General features: G+C 36.4%; 1 protein-coding gene across 4 annotated transcripts; it reads right to left on the minus strand.

Moving 5' to 3' along the window:
• On the minus strand, nt 837-12,836 carry LOC109847013 (basic leucine zipper 23-like). Of its 4 annotated transcripts, XR_002248591.1 has the most exons (3): nt 11,419-12,835; nt 1,258-1,514; nt 837-1,114 (listed from the first exon to the last, which is right to left on the minus strand). XR_002248591.1 is itself a non-coding variant. In XM_020416257.1 (2 exons), the coding sequence occupies exons 1-2, from the start codon at nt 12,188-12,190 to the stop codon at nt 1,938-1,940; spliced, it is 792 nt and encodes a 263-aa protein (XP_020271846.1). In that variant the 5' UTR covers nt 12,191-12,826; the 3' UTR covers nt 1,556-1,937. The 4 variants fall into 4 exon arrangements, 3 of the variants coding, with proteins under 3 accessions (XP_020271846.1, XP_020271844.1, XP_020271845.1); XM_020416257.1 differs by lacking the exons at nt 837-1,114; nt 1,258-1,514 and adding an exon at nt 1,556-1,957 and having other exon boundaries at nt 11,419-12,826; XM_020416255.1 differs by lacking the exons at nt 837-1,114; nt 1,258-1,514 and adding an exon at nt 3,345-4,092 and having other exon boundaries at nt 11,419-12,836.

Below are 12,896 nucleotides of genomic sequence, written 5' to 3' on the forward strand. Positions count from 1 at the left end.
TAAAACTTAATAAGTTGCTTTTAAATAGTCCTAGCATAGTTGTTATTTAAAGATTACTGTAACTCTTTATTTGATGCCATTAACTTACTGCAAATGATTTAAAATAGGCCAGAATGTCCTTGTAAAAGACGCTGAAAAGAAAGCAAGTGCTAAAAACACTATGCTCATAATAATGCACTATGTGAGAGACTTGGGCGCGTTTGGTTCATTGTTATTGTAAGAATTGTACATTACAACTGCAGTTACATGCAACTGGAAAGACCAGTCGCACATGTTTATTTCACCGTGATTCATAAATATAGGTGCAAAATGAGCTCCATTTGACATTTGACAACTTGCACATATTTGGACTAACTAGCATTACAACTTTTTGATTAGGCAGACGAGTTTGAATTGCAGCTCCAATTTCTACCCGACCCCAAACTAACTTGAAAAGAACTAGACCCTAATACAAGTGTGCAAATCATGATTGAGCATCTCACATGTGAGCCGAGCATTCTCTAGCTCATTCGTCCTCCTAAAACAAACACTGAAACTATAACTTAGAAATTTTAAATTTTAAATTTGAACCATGCAACTACAACTACGATTACAAGCAACAGCAGATGCAGCAACTGCAGTTAAAAGCAACCAACAATTACTCTAGAATTACAATTGCAACGAAACCAACAACCCTTTACTAAAACCACCTCTTCTCAAAAGTCTATGCTCAAAGATTTCAGCATCCATTTCAAACGCAATAGAACATTTCCCTTTGATTCTCTGCTTGATTTCACATAGCTAGCTGATGTTTTTTTTTAAATCTTGATATGTTTTTCTTCAATTAAGAGACAATATATCCGCACCCTTCAACTTAAATTTTACACATAAATCTCACATGGTATTGACGGATACCTCGAAATGATCCGACACTATCCTACCTTTCGATGGTTCATAAACCATTAAAAAAATCTTGATCAAATAATTTATGAATGACTAGAAAAAGTTAGAAAAGCATATTCCAACTCCTCAATTTACTATCTCGTTACACCAACAAATCTGCAGTCTGATTTCCTTCGCATAAATATCAGATCCTCTCCACTGGGGTTGCCAAAAATACGACTTACAAACATCTCTGCAAATAGGGTGATTAAAGATTTAGTTAGAGCCAGGCTTTCGAAGAAAATTGCTAGAGGAAAATCCTCAACGTACACCACAAGAAAAATTAAGCTCAAATTATTAACATGAGTTCAAATGAAACAGAATAATGAATCTCACCTCTGATAGCATATTTCTGGACTTCTTTAGTGATGAGCGCAATATACCATCACAGATGTAATGCTGCCGATATTAAGAACTTTCCCTTTGCCGTCTCATGAATATGGTTTCAAAATTTTGTTCAACTATTTCAGAATTCGGCGAACAATAACACCTCATCCTCGTATCATTAGAGCCCGTCTTCAGCAAATATAGTAGTGCACACATCATTCTTGAATATGAGACCAAAATATGCTATAAACACACATTTTCCCAAACTGAATGGATGACAAATTAAATTCACATGAACACGAGAATGTAATAAATCAAAAACAAAATAATCATAGAGGAAACCAAATAAAAGCAAGAATCACAGTCATGCCCAGCTGCAAATACTGAAAGAACTGATCTCTCTTTGTAGCTGCAAACAATTATATTACAAGCTACTGCCATTCAGAATGTTCAGCTAGAAAAGAAACCAATGGAATTAACAAAACAAAGATTAAGCATAGGGCTAAACAAACACAGTCATATGGAAAGTTTCTTTATGCTCGTTTATGTCATAATCCTTCGAACTACGAGAGAAAAGATGTTTTCATTGACCTATGAGAGAAAAGACATTTAAGAGCCTTTGTAGTTAGATTACTCGAGCTTAGTAACCAATGTAATATCTCCTTTCCAACACACCGTCAACAAATACTTCAACCCTCAGTACCAGCTCCTAAAACACAGAATTTTCAGTAATAATTAGTAGGCTACTTTATGATAAATGCAAAGAACACATAACTAGAAGCATTTGAAGAAGAAAAAGAAGTGGAGACACAATTGCACATCATAAAAGAGTTGACGATACAGGTTACGCATTTTAACATCATATAGAAAATATTAAAATCATAATGAGAAGTTTGAATACCAAAAACAAAAATTAATACATCATCCAAGCCATTTCGAATCTTTTCTAGTTATAACCTGTAGGACCATACTTATGAAATTTGCAGAACCCCCTCGATCTGCTATACAGTTCGCCTGTTCCAGAATGCAGTATGTTTTCATACTGTGCTCTGGTGGGCAAATTTTAGCATTACAGATGGAGCTGTTTTGGCTCGGATTTAGATGGACATGCACCTGATGCTAAGGGGAAGAATTTGGAAAACGAAAACATTTACAAAGTTGCTTAGTCTATAATTTATATGTTTTCTGTGTCTACATATTCATGGATTTTGAAAGAGGAGCATTGAAGTATTTTGTAGCAAAATATTTTTAATGCTTTAATGCCTCCCTTCCAAAATTTTATTCTGTGTCAGTAACTAAAAAGTTTTCTATGAATTTAATGCATCCCTTCCAAAATATTATCCTGTGACAGTAACTAAAAAGTTTTCTACTATTTGAACAATGGTAGGTGTACCCAAAAACATAACAACATACCCTGAAACTGGCTAGAATAAGGGATCATTAGCTGAAATCGGCTCATAGCCTCACACAGCCCTGAAACTAATACATAATCAAAATTGGATGATGCAGAGCAGAAAGTAGCAGATACAAGTCCTTAACATCAATAACGAGTTTATATACAATGTTCCAAACTCGTTTCTAACAAAAACCTAATGGACGCTACCGAAACCAATACATTTCGCCCGACGCCTCATTTCTCACAATTACAAACCTATAATATATGCTTAGCAGTGATGTTGAGGATGGTATTCACACCATAAAGTAGAAAAGGAGAATAGGATTTTTTTTAATACAGCTCTTCATATGCAAAGTCTCCACTAGAACTCTCAAATCCAATGCAAAATTGCGTATTTATAAGCTAGAATGCAAAACTAAATTAAAGCAAAAATGTGCATTTATAGGCTTAATAATCTAAATTTAAATGAGAATAGAAGTCCTAATAATAAGTAAACTAGAGCTTTCAACAAACTAGAAGCTAATTAATTGCTCCTCTCTTATCAATAAGGCTACAAGAAACTGAAGGAAGTACAATATAATTTTAAAGAAACTAAAAGTCTAAACTAACAAGCTACATTTTATAAATAAGATTCCAAAAAATATTCTCCTAATATCAAAATATTAAAAGAATTAGATCCAACTCTAAATTCTAGTCATACTAAGATTTCCTCAATTCTAATAAAACTGTGAAATCTGCAATCCAACTAGATTATCCTCAATCCTAATCAAATCAAAATTTCTCCCAGTGAGATGAATGCTTGACTAGCTATCTCTAACTCATTTACTTCATTAAGTCGTTTTGCATCAAATCTTATCTGTTTTGAGAAAATTTGACCTCGAATTTTATAGTGGCATAAATAATGAATATCGAATATTGTAGGTATTGTTGCATGAGCAACAAAGAAGTGATCAAAATTAAGCGCATAGCTTAACTAAGAAGAGGTGGGGAAGAATTTTGGATAACAAAGTTCATCTTCATGAAATTGAAGTGTGACAGTAAAGGAAAAAAATCCAACAAAGTTTTTGCTTCTACCATAAAGATCTCGAATAAAAAACACAATAAACCAAATCTTTTTCTTTTGATTGAATTTGATGTAAGATCTTCTTGGTGAAGAAATTAGATTGTGCCTCGGGTTAAACCTTCAGTTCAGCATCAAAATCAGTTATGGCTCAGGCTAGGGCTCTAGTTTTGCTCCACCTCCAGATCCAGATTAGACTCTTAACTTGGGCTCCAATCTTGACTTCAGTTATAATTTTGGATCTGACTCGGTCTCAGATTTTAAAGCAATATCTTGCCGCTGGGCCTCTGATGATAACTCAGGCTCAAGTTTCAGTTTAGGCTCTGATCTGGCTCGGTTTAGAACTTGGACTCTGCTACTAACTTTGATGTTGATGTTGGCTGAGGCTCTGGTTCAGATGGCCATCAGTGAGGAGTAAGATACAAGTGAAGATGAAGCTTCATGTGTGAACATATTTGACGACCACTGTGAGGTTTACTTTCACATGCTTGTCCAACTAAATTATGTTTGGCATACAAATATTTTTTTTTCAACCAGTAAGTCAAAAGAAGGGGAAAAAACTTCTCTTAATCTTTAAAAACAAAATCGATCATCAAAACCTTGAAAAAACTAGAACACCTTCATAAATAATTAAATATCATGCTCAACTTAAATAGAATTTTTCTGTAGTCTGCATAGTGGCGAATATAACAAAACCCTACGAAAAGCAACTTAATCTAATACCAATTAACATGGAACATGTAGCAACAAAGAAGAATGAAATGTAGAAGAAGACATTAAGATTTTCACTTCATGTCAATGTTCACAGGAATTATCGAATCCAATTAAATAAAATAATTTTTCTAGAATTCTAAACACACTAAAGTTCTAAAAAATCTAATTATATGTTACAGATAAAGTAATAAGAAATTTTTACTAGTTGGACTATTAAAATTCATAAAATAAAACAACACTATAACCTAATAACCTAATAATATTAGAATTTCTTTGGTCCAAATAAAATTAGTAAATGTCAATCCTAAATTCCTACTCAAACTATAACTTCTTCCACCAAGATGAAGCATTAACTAGCTATCTCCAATCTCTGGCCTTCATATTGGACTCAAGAAGTTGTTTTCTTTACTATTTCATTGCATAAGTACACATATTTCCCTTTCAATGAATCTCTCCATACAGAAGTTCGCAAGATACAGCCAACTTCCCGAGGCCTGATCTTGATTTATTCTGCCCTTTTTAACTAGATTAAGTTACAAATGGCAAGCCAAGGAATAAGTGAGATAAAACTCAATGATGATCAACTTCTCACTAAAACGAACGAAACTTTCCAACAAAAAATAAGTTGAAAAAAATTCAACAGAACATATGAATCTAAATAATCAAGACCATTAGTGATGTTAGTTAAAGAATATTAATGAAAAACAGTCTGAAGATTGAAGAATCCTTAGTGCTAACAAGAATTTTCTTGACATCACCCAAAACTCAATAGAGACTAGCCGCAAGCTCAGTGTTTTGTAGATTGATTGTCAAACTAAAAAAAATTAATTGGATCTTTATAATCCCATGGAAACATCAAAAGAACAAACCCCGACTATGTGAAAAATAATTTCTAGACAAACAAAGATGGAGATTGACCTTCTCAAAGCAATTAGTATAGTAAGGAAACTCTACAATACATTACATTATTCTTACTAGTATTTGCCTCACAGATAAATGATTACTCGAGTATACAATTAAAAATAATAAACTATCTGAGAAATTTTAGGATCGCATTCCAAGTCATGAAGGATGAAGTATTGAAAGTACAGGTTAATATTAAAATTAAAGCATTTAGAAAAGACAAACCTTTTTGCCACATTCATTCAAGACAGAAAACCAATTGTGAAGTTTTTTTCTTAGTACTTATTCTTAGTTAAATTGATAATCCTTTCAGATTATCCTTTAAGTACGTGATGCGAAACGGAACATAGGGTCTATCAGAATCAACGATTTAATTCGAATAATACAACGTTTCGCCAAAATTCATGATCTTCGGTAGGAAATTAATTAAAGTAGTTAATGTGACAGATGGATTTAAACAAGATTTGCAACGATAACCATGAACAATTCCAATCTTAAATATTTTAATCGCAATATTAATTATCATTACGCAAATTCTACAATCAATATCAAAATTAATCAGTCACATGTTCAGTTACTCTCAACTCACAATATAATTTAAGCAGTGAATATATGATAAGAGTTTAGAGATGTATTATTCGTGCAATTAACTAATAAAGATGAGATTAACAGAAAAGTAATGAGTTGAAAGAAACGATACCATCGTCGGACCTTGAATCAAATATGAACCCGGTTCAACTAAACCCGGTTCGGGTCTGAACCACAACACTCAAACCCAAATGAAATAGAACGGGTCTGATCAAAAGCAAACCAGATCTGAAATGCTCTCACTGTGTGTTCCTCGATCTGAAAGGAGAAGAGGACGAATGATGGGTTGGAGGATGAGGAACAACGATCTCGATGCGGTGGAGTGAGGCTTTGGTCGGGACCCAGAGGTTGTACTCGAGGATCCTGTCGGAGGATGTCGTCGCAGGAGGATGAGGGCTTCGTCGGTGGCGTCGACGACGACAAACTGAGAATCGACGGAGGTGGAGGAGGAGCGGCGGTTGAGGCTGTCAATCGAACTCGCCGAGGTGGAGAGGACTGGTCGTTCTCGTCGCTGTGTGTTGGCGGAAGCAAGGGTTTCGTGAGGGCGACGTGGAAGTGAGGTTGGGGCGGCGTTGGGTTTTAACGAAAGAAGGGAGGGAGCGATGCTGGGGTTTTGTGAGTGGAGATGAGAGATGGGGTGAAGACGATGAACAGTGTTTATTTTGATTTTTTTTTTCACTTTTCTGGCGGCTGGAAAATAGAAGAGGAGAGAAACAAAATTATCAGCTAGGGTTTCACACCCATTGGTTTCACACCAAAGATTTAGCTAATACAATTTTATTTCATTTCATTCATCAATCAATGATTTTTTTTTTTCATGATTACAACAGGGTTTATAAAGAGAAAATATTAGAGATTTGCAAATCTCTCACAAAATCAAATCTCTCAAAATAAAATCTCACCAAATAAAAAAAATCCCTCAAATCACTCAATTACCAAAACTAATAACTACTAAATTTAACCAAATTCGAAATTCAAATTTAAACTACTAAAAACCAAAATAAATAAAAACAAAAGTCAAATAACAACTAATATGGAAGCTTGTCCTCATCATTCTCCCCGGGTGGGAGAAAACTCGACTCCGTCGAGTTAGCTGCAGAAGCTTGTAATCTTCAATATAGTCTGCCTGCATCTTAATCTGCCATCATATACTTTCCTGCATCTCAAATCATTAGTTAAATTGCATTGTAAATTCACCATCTAAAATATTATCAAAATTCACTGCTGCATGGGTGAATATATAGAAGTGGGGTAAAGTGAAAGAACTCTCAGAAATAATAGGTTAGGGCCAGGCTTATATCAGTGGACTGCCAATAACATTGTGAACTGCTTAATCAATCAATATTGAGAATAGAACTATGACCAAATCGATAATATAAATGTTGCTATTAATTAGTTCAAGAGTTGGAAAAGCTCATAAATATCATGTCAAATCTTAAACAGCAATAAAGAACTGTATTGGATAAGTCCAAACCATCTAAAATATCAGCATTAACAATTTTAAATAACGTCCTGACTCCATATCATATATTTCAGCTAACAATGTATTTATTCAAATTAGATCACTGATTCCCCAATATATGATCAATGCAAAATAACAGTGATGTAAATCAACTCAAATGAGTATGTATGAAATGCAGACTCGAACAATACAATCAATGGCAGATGTAAACTCATCGAAGTATCTAACATGCATGACGTGCTCTATCAAATGGAATAATTAGGCGTTCCTTTGTTAAAATGCATAAAAAAATTTCTGTCTTAACAGTGATGGTGAGGAACATGCAAGCAATTGTATGACGGAGGAGTGTTTTGTTGTGTTTAACAGGAGAGAGAATGAAAACACTCATGCTCAGACTTATATCCCTAATCACTATATTTTCCCAAAAAGGATCAATATATGTGTGAGTGACGATTGAGACATTGCATGGGGGTTTGGCATCTGATATGGTAGTTATTTCACTATGCTCAATTTTGGATTCAACTTCCATATAGATATCTGAGGAATTCGCTTTCGGAACCAAATCAGGAACATGTTGGGTGTCATGTTTGTCCGGAAGGACTTCGTGGTGAACATCAACAACATTTTCAATTACTGGAGTTGGTTCTGAAGGAGTTAGAGTTTCGATTTCAAGAACAACTTCAGGGATAACATCAGTGGACTCCGTGATCAAATGGGTAGCTTGGGGAATAACCGGAGTGTCGTCAATGCATGAAACTTCAGTTAACTCCACAATTGTTGGGGTAGTTTCAGAAGATACAGAAGTGTATGGTTCTTCGATTATACTACCCTGTATTTTCTTGTCAGAGTTAGATTCTGTCAAATTTACGGCCTGAGTAACGGTTTCCTCAATAATAGATTTTGATTCAGTTATAGGCGGCTTATTACTTCTAACTCTGAACGGAGTTGTACAAACGGATGCAACGTGCCCATATCCTTGACAATTGTAACATTGCATTATTGGGCTAGGTTTGGAGAGAGATCTTTCTGACTTCTGATCCTTGGGATCGACACTAGACCGGGAAGAACTAGGGTTAGGTCGACTCAGAGGCTGACTAGAGGTATTGGCACAGGAAAACTGGGAGGAATGAGTTTGACAATCCTAAGCCCTAAGAGATTGGTGGAATTTGGCTTCATCTAACTCTTGAACTAAGGCGTAAGCTCTCTCAATGGTGTTTACTCCTCTAGCAAAGAGTTCGGTTTGGAGGTCGCTTTTTAATCCAGCTCTAAATTTTGATAAGACTTTCGTCGGTGCCTCTGGTTCAATGGTGCTGCATCGAGTAAACAATTCATCAAATTGAGCAACGTATTCTTTTGCAGATTTGGTTCCCTGAGTAAGACAATGCCACTTATCTAGCAATCTATAAATAAACGATGACGGAAGATATTTTCGTTTCAGTTCGTCGGTCATTTCTCGCCAAGTAAAAATTGTTAACTCACCTCTAATATGCCTTATCATTTCAAAGTTAGACCAATATTGGCAAGCGGGTCCGGTGAGCTTCATTGTGGCAAACTTGACTTTTTGGGATTCCGTCAGGGCGTACCAATCAAAGTAGAGATCCATGCTCTTCAGTCAGTCAAAGAAAGTTTCTGGGTCGAGCCTATCATCAAAGGTTGGTGGATCAGGCACGGGTTGAGGTGGGGGTCGATGAACTATGTATCCATGACCTTGCGGTGGGTATCCATAGCCTTGACCTTGTGGCGGCGGAGTTGTAATCCACATTTTTTTTAAACCTCACTAATCTTTCGTGGGTCTCATCAATTAGTGCTGCTAGTTCAGCGAATTTCTCAAGGAATTCGGGATCTGTGTTACCTGACAGGCTGGACTCACTAGATGATTCACTAGACTCTCCTAATCAGGGTAGATCTGTGCGAGTGGACATGCACTAACAATTAGATGAGATGAATGGTGTGCACAAACAACTAAATGAGATGAATGCGTTTTTTTTTAATATCAAATAAAAGACTCAACTAAAAAAATTAAAAAAAAAATTCCTACCCTAGAACCATGCTCTGATACCAAAAATGATGCGAAACGGAACATGGGGTCTATCAGAATCAGCGATTTAATTCGAATAATACAACGTTTCGCCAAAATTCATGATCTTCGGTAGGAAATTAATTAAAGTAGTTAATGTGACAGATGGATTTAAACAAGATTTGCAACGATAACCATGAACAATTCCAATCTTAAATATTTTAATCGCAATATTAATTATCATTACGCAAATTCTACAATCAATATCAAAATTAATCAGTCACATGTTCAGTTACTCTCAACTCACAATATAATTTAAGCAGTGAATATATGATAAGAGTTTAGAGATGTATTATTCATGCAATTAACTAATAAAGATGAGATTAACAGAAAAGTAATGAGTTGAAAGAAACGATACCATCGTCGGACCTTGAATCAAATATGAACCCGGTTCAACTAAACCCGGTTCGGGTCTGAACCACAACACTCAAACCCAAATGAAATAGAACGGGTCTGATCAAAAGCAAACCAGATCTGAAATGCTCTCACTGTGTGTTCCTCGATCTGAAAGGAGAAGAGGACGAATGATGGGTTGGAGGATGAGGAACAACGATCTCGATGCGGTGGAGTGAGGCTTTGGTCGGGACCCAGAGGTTGTACTCGAGGATCCTGTCGGAGGATGTCGTCGCAGGAGGATGAGGGCTTCGTCGGTGGCGTCGACGACGACAAACTGAGAATCGACGGAGGTGGAGGAGGAGCGGCGGTTGAGGCTGTCAATCGAACTCGCCGAGGTGGAGAGGACTGGTCGTTCTCGTCGCTGTGTGTTGGCGGAAGCAAGGGTTTCGTGAGGGCGACGTGGAAGTGAGGTTGGGGCGGCGTTGGGTTTTAACGAAAGAAGGGAGGGAGCGATGCTGGGGTTTTGTGAGTGGAGATGAGAGATTGGGTGAAGACGATGAACAGTGTTTAATTTGATTTTTTTTTTTCACTTTTCTGGCGGCTGGAAAATAGAAGAGGAGAGAAACAAAATTATCAGCTAGGGTTTCACACCCATTGGTTTCACACCAAAGATTTAGCTAATACAATTTTATTTCATTTCATTCATCAATCAATGATTTTTTTTTCATGATTACAGCAGGGTTTATAAAGAGAAAATATTAGAGATTTGCAAATCTCTCACAAAATCAAATCTCTCAAAATAAAATCTCACCAAATAAAAAAAATCCCTCGAATCACTCAATTACCAAAACTGATAACTACTAAATTTAACCAAATTCGAAATTCAAATTTAAACTACTAAAAACCGAAATAAATAAAAACAAAAGTCAAATAACAACTAATATGGAAGCTTGTCCTCATCAGTACGTGTTTTAAATCCTAAGTCCTCATGACAAGAGAGACGTCCATTTAAACAAAAATTTCATTTTCAAGATGCATCCACAAAGAAAGTTGATGAATAATGAAATGTAAGCTTAAAAAAAGGTTTTGGTCAAGATCCATCCAATAGGCATAAAACTTGAGAAGAGCATGATTGAAAGCTCATTAGTAGAAAACTGACAAGGAACTAAAGCCAGTAGTAATCCTGCACGGTAGTGCAGTTACTCAAGTGTGTCTGTTTGTGCACACGTGGTTGGGCATGCACGTGGTATATTGTTTGAGAAAGGCGCAGTGAAGCACTGTACTGAAATATGGTGGGTAATTAACACAGAGAATGATATGTGCGGTTTTTTGTTATATCAAGACATTGGTTATCGCTGAGGGTTGGCTCTCAAGCATAATACGGGCACATGATAGTCAGTTATCAAAAAGAACAAGAATTTCAAATACTTTAGTCATTCGTTGTTGTAAATCAGAGCCAACCTAGATGCAAAAAAGTGACAATACATTGTAAGATAACAAAATGGTAGATATTTGAAGAGGAAATAAAAATAAAACAATAAAAGATGACAAATGAGTGAAATAATTCATATCCCATTGAGCATATTAAGAGATAAAGGACCATGAAGAAAAAAAGAGAAAACCATAAATCGTACCCATCATCTTGTCAGCGTTTGCTGAACAACCAGCTGTCATCCCATTACCATCACCACAAGCAAAAAGCTCCTTCATCCCTGTGCTCGAACTTCCCATGCACTGAATATTCCCAATCTCACAAGTTCCACACCCCTGACCATTCCCGACCATAACTTCTCCCCCTACCTTCCCTTGCATTCCCGGGCGAAGGCAATACATCTGATCATCACACCTCAAATCCTCGCACGAGTTCATAACATGGGCTCCACCCGCACCCATCAAATTCCCCTGCAACATTACATTCCCTGGCTTCTGATAAGGAAATGTTCCAATCTCTCCCTCTATCCTCCCTCTTATATCAACCAACAGACACCTCAGCCTCGCAACCTCTGCCTCCAATGCAGCTTGCCCTTGTAACCTCTTCATAAGCTGCTGATTAACTGCTCTTAAATGGGAAACCTCCTCTTCTAACGAAGCTGCCCGGGCTTTCTTCTTCTCTCTGTATTTTTTAACTGCTTCCCGGTTGCCTAGTGACCTTTTCTTGGTAGGGTTCTTTTCGACAGAGTCGGCGCTTTCATCAGTTGGAGGGGAGAAGATCTTGTGGTGGACATGGTAGCAAGTGTGAGTATGAGGCAGGTCAGTTCCTGGGGGGTTGCAGATGTGGGTGTGGGTGCATGCATGGGTGTCCTTAAGTATTTCGTCGAAGAAGCTGTCCATAGAGCAGCTGCTTGGGAGCTCATTTGTCCCAGAGAACACCTCTGGGTTCGAGAAATCGATGTCACCGTCTTCCATTATTAGATTCAACGACCTAATTTTGTCAAAGAACAAGATAAAAAAAATACAGCTTTTAGTGAAATGTTTCAAGAAACCAACTTAATTCTCCATTGGGAACAAGGAGGAAATTTTTGATTTGATGCTAAATTTGACGGGTGAAATTAAATGCTGTAGAAAAAAATTATATAAATTTGACTAAAATAGTTTTAAAAATCCAATATTTTAAGCATGAGCTGAATTAGAAAAACATGCCATTTTTCAGCAGTAATGGAACCAAGTGAACTAGCTATCAGAGCAAACCCTAAAAACCCTCAAATGAGTAATAAAAATACGAAATTGCCATAAAATCGACATAATTCTGCAGCGAGGGCAAAATGACAAGTCTTGATAGGATGCTGAATTTGTCCGAGATCAAATACAGTAGAAAATAATTAAATAACTTTGCCTAAAATAGCACAAAACTCAATAATTTGACCACAACCTAAATTGGGAAAAAGCTGCCATTTTGAACAGTAATTGAACCAAGTGAAATAGAAACCCTAGAAACCCTAAAACGAGGATCAAAACTAGCGTATCGCCACAAAACATATAAAAGATAGGAATCAACGTAGATATCAATAACAAGAAAGCATAAGCAATTTCGAAACCTAAACTTTCTCAAAAAGATCGCGACTAATTTAACATGAGAAAAAAATTAAAATATAAAGAGGGAAGAGATCACGTA

This window comes from Asparagus officinalis, chromosome 7 (genome assembly GCF_001876935.1).
Source record: "Asparagus officinalis chromosome 7, Aspof.V1, whole genome shotgun sequence".
NCBI lineage: Eukaryota > Viridiplantae > Streptophyta > Magnoliopsida > Asparagales > Asparagaceae > Asparagus > Asparagus officinalis.